At 44.8% G+C, this 12,500-nt stretch overlaps 1 protein-coding gene across 1 annotated transcript in view; it reads left to right on the top strand.

The window, feature by feature from the left end:
• Positions 1-4,996, top strand: part of rapgefl1 (Rap guanine nucleotide exchange factor (GEF)-like 1) — a 67,208-nt gene extending 62,212 nt beyond the window's left edge. The window contains exons 15-17 of the mRNA XM_056288547.1: positions 1-47; positions 3,383-3,437; positions 4,872-4,996. The exon at positions 1-47 is cut by the window's left edge and continues 18 nt beyond it. Coding sequence (XP_056144522.1) covers positions 1-47; positions 3,383-3,437; positions 4,872-4,996 — 227 coding nt within the window. The remainder of the gene's footprint in view (positions 48-3,382; positions 3,438-4,871) is intronic.
• Positions 4,997-12,500: the final 7,504 nt, after the last annotated feature.

Below are 12,500 nucleotides of genomic sequence, written 5' to 3'. Positions count from 1 at the left end.
AGAGCTGCAAGACGTTTCACGGGGAGCTGGTGAACTTTGAGAAGATGGTGAGTACAAATGACTGAATCGTCCGTTGGTAGGCTCATCGTCCACTGGATCATTCATTGGAGTCAGGTTTCCTTATTTATAATGACTCACAATGTGTCCAAAGCGTCTCTGCATTCTTTTGGGAACCTCATCAGCATCACTCTTTTCATCCCTTCATTCCTAAACTTCCCTGAAATGGTACGGCTCAGATCAGGTGAATCAGTTTATCTGGACACGTTTACTGAGAGAGAATAGTTTCATCAGCCCCCCAAGGTTGGACAACCCTAGGTATCGAACCCAGGACCCCCAGCTGCAAGGGTCGTCCTCTGTGTGGAGTTTGCATGTTCTCCTCGTGTCTGCGTGGGTTTCCTCCGGGGGCTCCGGTTTCCTCCCATAGTCCAAAGACATGTGGGTCAGGTGAATCGGCCATACCAAATTGTCCGTAGGTGTGAATGTGTGTGTGTGTGGGCCCTGTGATGGCCTGGCGGCCTGTCCAGGGTGTCTCCCCGCCTGCCGCCCAATGACTGCCTGGCATAGGCTCCAGCATCCCACGACCTGAATTCGGATAAGTGGCTTGGATACTGGATGGAGGGACTTTTCATCACTCATCTAAGTGATCTCTTCAGTCTAAACTGACTGCAGGTCTCCCCAGCCTTATAAACAATACAGTGGCATAATGACAACGATCAGTTTCATATGCAAATATGGGTGTGACCCTTAACTAGAGTTACAATGGCTATGTGTACTATTCACAGAGGATTTGGGAATGTTTGCGATTACAGCATTGTAAGATGGTGACAGGTGTACTCTTGGGCCATCCCCCTCAGTACAGAGATGGTCGTTCCCTCTTAACATAGATGGCCTCTTTGACTGCCCGTTCAAACCATCGTTCCTCCCTATCAAGAATGTGCACATCCTCATCCTTGAAAGAAAGAGTGGCCACTGGCCTGTAGATGGGTGTAGACTGCGCAGCGCTGGGCTGACGCATTAGCTCTCCTGTGTTGGGCCATCTTCTTGGCCAGCCTCTGTTTCGTTTTGCCAGTGTACAAGTCACAGCAATCCTCCTGGCACTTAACAGCATACACTATATTGCTCTGTTTGTGCCGGGGGATCTGATGCCTCCTCCGATACACGTGGAGTCGCCAGCTGCTTCTTTTCACCTGACAGTGAGGAGTTTCATCAGGGGCACGTACCGTGTGGGAGGATCATGCTATTCCCCCCAGGAGCAACCAGGAAACAGGCAAATCCGGCTTCCCACCCGCAGACCCAGCCAATTGTGTCTGCAGGGATGACCGACCAAGCCGGAGGTAACACGGGGATTTGAACCGGCGATCCCCGTGTTGGTAGGCAACGGAATAGACCGCCGCTACCCGGGCGGCCCCTGGCACGCACAGTTTTGCAGAAGTTTGGTGGTTTGGGACTGCATGACTCACTCTTCCTCATGGATCTAAAGACTCTGAAGTTCCAAACCCTTGCCACCTTTCTACCGTGGGGTTTTCACAGTGTGGAAAATGATAGTGAAAGAGAGCAAAGTGCAAAGTGACTCCTTATGCTGGTTGTTGAGGGAGCCTGTGGTGCATGGAGGATGTCTGGACACCCCCTGCTGGGCAGGATCAGCAGTCACTGAAGTGTTTTGCAGAGCAGGTATTCTAACCCGTGGATCGGTGGTGAACACTGCTGGACCTGACTTGGACAATGCAGCTGCTCTAGCGGCTGGTCTGGGAGTGTGTTCTGTGAGGATCATCAACAAGCTGCTTGAACACTGGAAACGCTGTCTGATGGGACATGAATCCCTCCTGTTACATGAATACAGCAATGGTTTGATCGTGCCTAATGCAGATCAGGATCAGGAATCAGGATCAGGAACATCTATAAAAAGAACCTGAACAGATGATCCTTTTCCTTGTTTAAGTATTCGTCCCAGTTTTGATGACTGTTCAGATTCTTTTTTAGATGAGAAAAAAATAGTACTTTTCTAAATTTGGAAGAGGTAAAAGGCAAATTACTATATGAAATGATGGTTAACTGTCTAAACAAGGGTAAACTACACAATCGTGTTGACGTCATCTGGGCTTGGGAGATGATGGCAAACTTGCTTGGAGGGGTTTATACAAACCACCATTAACAAAGAAGGTTGCTGACTTACAGTGGAGAATTGCACATGGGATAGTAGCAGTTAGCCCTGTGATGGCCTGGTGGCCTGTCCAGGGTGTCTCCCCGCCTGCCGCCGAATGACTGCTCGGATAGGCTCTCCAGCATCCCCGCGACCCTGAGATTAGGATAAGTGGTTTGGATAATGGATGGATGGATAGTAGCAGTTAATGCTTTTCTTTCCGTTATTAGTCAAGGTGTGAGTGATAAATGTCTTTTTTGTTCTTACAAAGAAACTGTTTTCCACTGTTACCTGGAGTGTGTGCGCTTGGTACCACTGTTCATGTTATTGGAGAGTTTTTTCAGTAAGGTAGGGGAGGTTTTCCCCAAGCACATGTTCATTCTGGGGTTTACATATAAACAAAATGTCAAAGAAAAATGTCAGCTAATGAACTTTAACTTGGAACAAGCAAAAATGGCCATTTATGTAAGCAGGAAGAGGAAGATCGACAGCTCAGTAGACCTTGATGTAAAATTGCTGTTTACTAGAATGGTGAAAGCCAGGATGATGATTGATTTTAATTATTACAGAGAAATTAAAGATATCGAGCAATTCAGTGTTATCTGGGCTCATGGGCATGTGTTGTGCTCGGTAAAAGACAACCAGCTTGTTTTTTTTCTGGAGAATTGATGTGATTTATTTATTTTTCAGTGTCTATTTATTTGCTTGTGTTTTGAATATGGTTGTCCATCCATCCATCCATTATCTGCACCGCTTATCCTGCTCTTAGGGTCACAGGGATGCTGGAGCCTATCCCAAGCAGTCATTGGGCAGCAGGCGGGGAGACACCCTGGACAGGCCGCCAGGCAAATCACAGGGCCCACACATACACACACACACACACACATACCTAGGGACAATTTAGTATGGCCGATTCACCTGACCTACATGACTTTGGACTGTGGGAGGGAACCGGAGCACCCAGAGGAAACCCACACAGACACGGGGAGAACATGCAAAATCCACACAGAGGACGACCCGGGATGACCCACCAAGGTTGGATGACCCTGGGGCTTGAACCCAGGACCTTCTTGCTGTGAGGCGACCGGGCTAACCACTGCACCACCATGCTGCTGAATATGGTTGTATTTAAAAAAAAAATTTAAATCTCTCTTCTCCCCCACCCCCTCTTTCTCTCTCTGTCTCTCGTTCTCTCTGTCTCTCGCTCTCTCTTTTTCTCGCTCTCTTTTTCTCACTTTGCAGCATAAAGTAGCAGAGATGGTCCGGACAATACGACGATACAGGAGCACTCAGCTAGGTAACTCATCCACACACATCCCACACACACATGTGCACATACACACACATGCATAAACACGCATGCAAATACGCAAATAGGCTAATACACACACACACACACATTCACAAAAGCCTCCAAAATGAAATAACGTTGGCATGCCTTAACAGGCATGTTCCCCCACACTCACTTGCTTTCACTCATTCACCCAGACACACAGTCTTACCCACTCAGCAGTCAAAGAAAACACAGTCATGTTGGCAGATGCTCTCTCTCTCTCTCTCTCTCTCTCTCTCTCTCTCTCTCTCTCTCTCTCTCTCTCTCTCTCTCTCTCTCTCTCTCTCTCTCTCTCTCTCTCTCTCTCTCTCTCTATAACGCTCCCGCTGTCTGTCTCTCTCACACACAGACATGCCATGCATGAATGCTTGTATGAATACAAACACATCATCTAATCATGCAGGCATGTACAGTCGTTTTCACATATGCTCTTCCTTTCTACCTGTCACGGACACAAAAGTGGACGGACACACACACATACACACACACACACACACACACACACACACACACACACACACACACACACACACACACACACACACACACACACACACCTGTCTGGGTCTATCTAAAGGGGTTACACCCTGCCTCTCCTCTTTGTTAGTACAGCACAGGCCTAAGGGCTGAACACACACACACACACACACACACACACACACACACACACACACACACACACTCCCGCTCCCTTACTCCTATCCACGCACACCAGTTAGCTAGCATGCCAATGATATGTAATGTTATTACTCTTACCTTTCCTAGCACGCTATGTTAGTGTGTTTTGCTCAGCTCTGAAGCTTTTTTAGACAATCTTGTTTTCTTTGCATGTTTTGTGTGTGTTTGGCTGGGGGTGTGTTTGTGTCAATAATTTGTTCACTACGTTTATATTTCTAAGTTGTGACTTCCAGTTTTCACAAGCGTGTGTACGTGTGTCTCCATTCTTGTCTAAAGGAAGGAGGGCCACTATCTTTGCTGATCCTGAAGCGACACACACACGCGCGCGCGCGCACGCACACACATGCGCGCGCGCGCACGCACGCACGCACGCACGCACTACGAATAAGATGCTTGTTCTGTCTCCATCTAGTGGTGACATTGTGACACTGCATTGGGTTCTCGCGACATTGTTGATATGGATGTATATGTTACAGGTTTGAAAAAGGTTCTAAAAATATATATTTTCTCCCTCCTCTCTCTGTTTCACTAATCCTCATTATCTTCCTTTTCCATCCTGCCTTCATTCTTTCCACTTTTCTGCCTCATCTTTCATCTGTCTGTGTGTATTCCAATTTCTTTCTCTATTTCTTTCTCCTTCACTATCCCCACGCTATTGATTTCTCCCATGCTCTCTATCTGTCTATACTGCTCTTTGCCTGTGCCTGTTTCTCCCAATAGTCTTGGATGCAGAGCCGTCCCCCTCCCACCTCCAGACCAAGGCCTACGTTCGCCAGCTGCAGGTGATTGACAACCAGAACCTTCTGTTTGATATGTCTTGCAAGCTGGAGCCCAAAGACATGTAGAGAGGGGGGGGGGTTGGGAAGAGGTGGAAGAGATGAGTGGGGTATCGAAGGCTGTTGGGAGTGGTAAGAGAGGAAGAGAAGAAGAAAGAGACAAGAAGAGTTTCCTCTTCAACCTGTGGTGCAAACTCTTGTCCAAAGACAATTAGACAAAGATAGAGTGAGAGAGAAGGAGAAAAAGAAGAGGCGTCACATGGAAATGCTAACCTTCCAGATTCCTCTCCTCCATCTATAAACTCTACCCCAAGAAGAGAGAGAGAGAGAGAGCAAAGAGCTGTTCTCTGCCTTCTCTCCTCAGCTTCCTTCTCCACACCTCTCTCCTCACGTTCTGGTCATTCATTTTTTGGATGTTTTTTTTTTTACCTCTTTCCCCCACTCCTCTCACTACTTATCTACCAGGACCTTCCCAGTCTAAGCACCGCCAGTCTCTCTGCATGTCTATCTGCCAGAAAACATGACTAATTCCCCAAACAGACAACCAGGGCTGTAACCAAAGTCTTTTGGTTTCCTGTTGGACTTGAAAGGCCACCGCATCACCGTGTTTGTCTGTCCAGAGTTTTTTTTTAGAAGATTCTTGAGATGGGTGGTCGACCCTTCGGAGCCTTTGGAAAATGTTACCTTTCGGAAGGGATGGTCAGTTTTAAGTTGGAAATCACCGCCTCCATGATGTGGCAGAACGTGTCTGTCGCTCAGACTGGAATGTTCTGGAAAACTCTGGAACATTGCCATCGGCGTTCTGGAACCAAAGTCTGGTGTTCTCCTGCACCCTGGCTGGGTGGCAGTGAGAATTCTGGAGCCTTTCAGAACCTGACATCTGATGTTCTGCGGCTTGAGGCCATGGAGGCACAGACTGTTCGGGAACCTTTGGATCAGGTGAGGAGCATCCCTCTGACAACAAACAGAGCGGGTTGTCAAATTTCTATAAGGAAAAATGCAACTAGAAATATCACAAGTTTGAGATATCAGTCTGTTTTTTAACAGTTATCAGGGTTTTTTATTTTTTCCATAAATGAATGCATCAGATGAACAGAATGCCCTGCCCTCCTCCTGCTCCCCCTCTGTCGGTGAAAGTTTGACCAGTTGAACCAGAACAATATGACCATATGGCTATCATCTGCCTCCCTTGGCCCCTTTACAAGCCATCCATCTCCGTGTCTGTTGCCAGCAAATGGCCAACGTGTTGATCCAGGAGACAGTGAGTGAGGATCTCTAGCATGTGCTAAAAGGCAACCTGACTGAGAGGACTACCAAGTGACACCTGTGGACAACCAGCTCTTGTATCTATTGTCACACAGTGTTAACTATCAGTGACACACAAACCCTGAATTATATCAGTGATTTATGGCCTGCACACAGTAACAGGAACCTGTTGTGTGAAGTGGAAAGTTGAGAGAGGATTGTTTATACAACGCTATCTCAACCTTGATCAGCATCCATAACACAGGCCCTTGTTCACGCGACACCAGGAATTTATTGTTTGAATCAAGAAGTACTTGGATTTAATATTTGTATACTATTAGGCTCTTTATCAGCAGTAGATATTCTGATTTACAACAGTGACGGATAGCAGAGTTTTGTACCCTGGCTTCAAATCAATGATGGACATTATTACATCTCCAGAGCTTACAGACGGTGATGGCAGAGGCACTAATGGATAGTGTTGCTGATCTCTGACTACATCTGCATCTACATTGGGTTTCTGAGGAATAAGTGGGCCAAAAAAAAAAAAAAAAACTAACCCAGAGTTTACACAAGCGATTGGGACAGCAGTGGACATAACGGTGAGTCTTCTGAATAACCACGCTGTCTTACATTGTTGGGTGAACAATGAACATCTGACCTAACCCACAGTTTAAGACAGCAGCAACAGATGCTCAGCTGACAATATAGTGGATTTACTCTTCCTCTTGAAGCAAAGCTGCTTTTGAGTTCTGAAGGTCACGAGTAATGACTTGGATTCAGGTTTCACATCCAACAAATATTAAGCCAGTGACTAGAAAACATGACCTTAAATGACACACAGTCCACTGCTTGCCCTGCAGAGCTGGACACTTGATGCAGAAAAAAACAGGACTCCGGACACGTTGCACGTGTGGACTAACAATGTACCAGACATATGTCAAGACAGCGATGGATGATATGCAGTGGAAGATAATATTAACAATGGACTTGAACTACACCCTGGATCTGGGTCTGTCTGCGTAGATGCTGGCTTTCTACTGCTTGTAAACAGGAGGAAATGTGTTTTTCTTACTGTGATTGCTGATTATGATGCTACAGCGCCGTATCAGTCTGGAGTCACTCTAAGACGTTTGCGTATCCCGAATATCCCATGCAGTGGCTCTGGATAGCTGTGGTGTCGAGGAACACCATGTTACCTACCGCTTGTTTAAAAATGTCACGTTCGGCCTTGTATGATTGTACAAGAAGACTGCTTCATCTAATGAGCTGCTAGATTAGGCCCAGATTTCTCGATTCGGAGGGAAAAAATGTAAACGTGAATCTAATTAAACTGATAATCAAATGACGGCCAGCAAGCTGTGTTTATGCCAACGTGGCATCTGGTATTATAACAGAGACATGAAAACAAATCCAAAAGTGTTGTCAGGCCAATTGGCGCTGGGTTCAAAAGAGGCAAACGCTGGGAAAAGAGGAAACTCTTGGCATTCCACCCTGCATGACTCAGTTAACCAATCGGCTATCAAGACGAGTTTGATCAGTTTATCCTGGGGTCGACAGCTAGGAATTTACTACACACATCGCAGAGCTCTCCTGCAATTGGTTGAAGCAGTGGTTGACAGATCTACTAGGTCTGGCCCAGCACTGGCCCCCAACGGGCTCCTTAAAAGATCAGCCATAATCAGGAGGAACGTGTACAGCTATGGTCGGCCAACCTATTTGCATCAACAAAGCACTTTTGCCTAACCTCAGGGCTAGATACATGAGGGTGTAAACAAAGAGAGACAGAGAGAGACAGAGAGAGAGAGAGAGTGAGACAGAGAGGTTTTGTTTACTATAATGCTATTATATTAGATTTTCAATAGAGTTCAGTTCAGTTGAGTCCAGTTGTGTTTTTAGATGGATTGGTACTGTGTGTTGTACAGTAGATCACAGTTCAGTCATTATTGTTATTGCGGTAGAATTTTAAAGACCGAGTCTTATTTTATTCGAGCAGTTGCCACCAGATCTGGGTTCAGCTGTCATGGTTATAAGATTTAGTTCTTTCACTTCCAGAGTTTTGCGGTTGCCTGTGGTGAGGGACATGTCAGAGCGAGGAAACCGAGCACCTCTGGGCCAAACGACGGCTGAAGAGTTCTGTTTCAAAACGCTCAACGTCCATTTTAATAAAATACCAGAAGTCCCTTATTTAATTGATATTTCTAAAATAATGATGATCCAGTCTGTAAAAAGCATCACTTTCTCAATTAACAGCTCATGTTGGTATGCTTCAAAAAGTGCTGTAAAGCTCTTTTAACCTGTGTAGTTATTTTCCAAGAGCAGATCACGTTTTCATGCAGTGTACATTCATTTTGGAGCCGAGCTCTTCGAGACACCAGATTGTTCCTGGCCCATTCAATCAGTCTTTGAAAACAAAAGTATTCGAATGGGTCTGAAGTGTTGGATAGGGTTGAAATTGCCCCGGGACTCTGGTCTGGTTGGCACTGAAACTAAGCCATTCACTATCTGTACCATTGCATCGAGGCTCTGAAAGGTGGGTTTGACTGATCCTGTCCAGAGAAGAGCCCTGACCCCAGTCACCCTGCTTCTCACACACCCACCAAAAAGTCCCGTCAACATCCTGTAGGCGAGTTTAAAACTCTTTTATACCCCATTGCCCAATCCATAGCCATGAGATTAATGAATTGCTACTGAAACACTAGACCTGATCCACTTTGGACTTTGGACCAGGATCCCCACCTGAATCCCATGATCAGTATCAAACACTTTGAGCATCTAGTCCACTTAAGTTAACTTGACTTAAGTTAGCTTCTATTTCTTAAAGAAAGAGTTAATTTCTGCAACCCTGTGTTATTAAAGGTGCTATGTGTAATCTTACATAAATCCCGATTCTATCTTTCAGCAATGTGAGTAACAATAATGAATCAAAGCAAGTGAGAATAACATTCAATAAATAATAAAGTAGTAAATTTAAAGCGCATTTACAGAAACCTGGCATTTTCAAATGCCCTCGGTAGATACTGCTGCATGGCTAACTGAGGACTGGAGTCTTTAGATGGGCAGGACACCAAATGACAATAAAAACAACTTAGCCAGAAATGTGAGAAACAGGAGAGCCGTTTATTTTGTTTCTGTAAGGACATGGTTACCCGTTACCACACATCCTGGAAAACCCAGGCGTTATATAGACTAGTTTTCCAGCCATTGAAAACACCTGGAAAATGATCAAATTGAGCTGACATCCTGGAAATATTATTGAGGTCTTGAAACATTTTAAGATTACGCCATAAAATCACATTTTGACCTGCTGAGATTGCACATCTGTGCTTGAAGTTTGGGGTTATGTTCAGTGACCAGCTGAAAGTTACATCGTCCATTTCGAGACCATTCATTGTCATGTTTATCCAAGCAAAATGGGAAATGATTTCATATATATAGAAGGGGAACCCTGCATGACCATTCAATAATGTCTGCTCACATTTGCTAGTCCTGTTAGCTTCAGGACACCTGAAATATTACACATTGAGCCTTTAAGAGCTGATGTTAGTTTCAACCTGTGAAGGGTACCTCCCTTCCCTGAGTCTTCCGCCAGAAAGGACAAAAGGACGGGGACCGTAAAAAGAAGTCCAACTCCAACATTTTTGTTCCATGCGGGACACCTGAGCAGCCCAGATCCATAGTTATTGGAAAACGTATGATGCGTATCTGTAAGGGGTCAGGGACTTGTTCCTGGACGGGAAACAAACTGCAAAATGTTCTCTATCTTAACGTGATTTAATGGAGTTCTGAAATCTCGTTTCTCTCTAAATCATTAACAAAACGACCTGCTGTTAGCCGTTTCAGAATGGCTTCTTTTTTTTCACTTGAATTTTCATTTTTTTTCCCCAAGCAAGGCGTGTCATTCAACTAGTTCCAAGGTAATGCATGTTACTGTCACTTGTTTGAAGAGACTTCTAGAAACAAGGTCAACTGCTGTGAGGAAAAACATGAAACTATTTGACTTTACTGGTAATCCCCATTATAAGAAAGCGATTTCAGGACTTTGCACTTGATTAAACCACTTATCAAGATAGAGACATTGCACGGCAGTGGGTTAAATATTGAGACGTAGCCCAGTGAAGATGACATCATCACTAGTCTGTCTGCAGCTCTCTCAGGACCACTTCCTGGGTGACGGACGGCCCCTTGGGTCGGGTCGTCCACTGCGTTGCCTGTATGATAATGCAGAAAAAAACTGTATATACTGCTACCCTGTAAATAGAAGATAATATGGAGACTCTATTTTAAGTATGAACTACAAGAAGGCACATTTAACTCAAGGAGAAACTATTTGATTTTTTTTTTAATATAAAGGCAAGACAAGTGTACAGTAATGCGACCCAAACAGACAAAGAGACAGAAGGAAAAGGTTGCGCCACTGTCCCTGAGTTTGATAACCACGACAATAATGATGACACGTGTATGAATTGTACAGTTAGATCTCCTCTTCTGTTGTTTTATCGTTGCGTTTCATTGTTTTCTATCTAAAGGTCGGGACTGTTTGGCTTACATTTCTTTTTTTGTACAGAAGTGGTTTACATTGATAAGTCCTCATTTCCCTGCAAGTCGGATGTGATGGTGTTGCACGGGCATAGGGATTGAAGCAGAGGCCTGGGGTGGGGGTGGGGGGTCTAGCAGCCATGATACAGTTAATATACCTGAAAACCAGGATCCGTTATGTTTGAGTCCCGCATGAGGAGGAAAAGTGAGGAGGGTATAGTTATGTGACATGACTACAGCATGGGCTTTGTAATCCACCCTTGACCCCGGCAGAGCCTCTTGCGACGGCGCTGTCCCTCCTGCGTTTGAAGCACTTCCCTGTTCCCAGTTGTCTTGAACACCAATTTATCAAATAAGGTGACAAATTTGGTTACAGTCCTGCGTCAAAGAAAGGCGTACTTTGTTGATGTGACATCCGGTCCAGAGGAGCTGGAGAGGAGATAATGAATGAATGATAATGATCATGAATTCTAGTCCCATTTAAGCAGTCAGTCCAATAAGGCTTAGGTTTAAGACATGTCTTTGATAAAGAATTAGAAAATACGTTTAGGAGCTTCCACTCAGACCTCTGTGCAGATTTGAAATGCAACCATGACAGACCGAGGAGGGTAAGGCTCGGCGCATGTGATACATAGCAGTCAAGAATTGGAGAGTTTTGTTTTTGTTTTTTTTCCACCTAGATTTGTTGGGGTTGAGAAAAGAGCAGCTCTTGATAGATTTTGGTGGATTAAAGATTACATGTTGGGTCACCTCCTCTCTTCTCTTCAGGCCTCTGCTTCCACTGTAGTCACCCTCTACAGGACACACCTAAATAAAGCCTCTGACGACAATAACGCCTCCTCAGTCCTTTCTGTATGAAAGAGTGTGTTTGTGTGTGTGTGTGTGTGTGTGTGTGTGTGTGTGTGTGTGTGTGTGTGTGTGTGTGTGTGTGTGTGTGTGTGTGTGTGTGTGTGTGTGTTTTATTTTGTTTCATGAATTGATCTACATAAGTTCAGAAGTTCTTTGTGTGTCTGCGTGCTTGCACAGTATGCATGCGAGTGTCTTCTATCGATCACTTAAGTAATTTCCTATTTCACAAACCTCGTGACAAAACTTGGTCCCAATGGTCCCTCAAGAACTGGACACCTGTAAAAGTGGTGACTTGGGCAGACCATTTTCCAACCCTCATTTGGTGAAAGGTTATATTTAGGGCCGGGGGATTAGATCCAGGGTAGGGGTTAAAGTCAGCAAAAACTGCCCTGATGCATGCAATTAAAGGGAAATGAAAGAAGGTGCCAGTATGTATCTCAGTCATTATATAATATGGGGGAAAAAATGCCTCCCCTCCTCCTCCTCTCACCCTACCTACCCCCTTACGTAAGGGCTTACGCCCAGTGGCCTCACAATGCCTGTTGTCTGGCACGAAGAGGACGGCCAAAGAGACAAACTCAAACTCTGTATATGGCATTAAAAACTAAACTGGTTCATCATCCATCTACGCAAGCATCCTTATCCAGCCTCTTGGATGGGGGGTGATTTAGCCTGCTTCCCGCTGGCACCCCTTTGATAAAATTTTAGGAAATATAAATCCAGTTCACCTTGGTTAGACCACAATTTCTTGCGTCATCTTGCAGGTCAGACACAGTGCAAATATGCACTTAACTTTCTGTATACATCCAGTTTTGATTAAATCAGATTAGTTTGGATATGTTCAGAATAGAATAAATTTCATTTTGCTGCACTAAAAATCGAAACTTTAATGATCGCTGAGTGCAATATGAATCTCTGCAGCAGCAGAAAAACTGTCAAC

This window comes from Lampris incognitus, chromosome 10 (genome assembly GCF_029633865.1).
Source record: "Lampris incognitus isolate fLamInc1 chromosome 10, fLamInc1.hap2, whole genome shotgun sequence".
Classification (NCBI taxonomy): domain Eukaryota; kingdom Metazoa; phylum Chordata; class Actinopteri; order Lampriformes; family Lampridae; genus Lampris; species Lampris incognitus.
The sequence above is the reverse complement of the archived record's forward strand: the minus strand, read 5'-3'. Positions and strand labels throughout refer to the sequence as shown.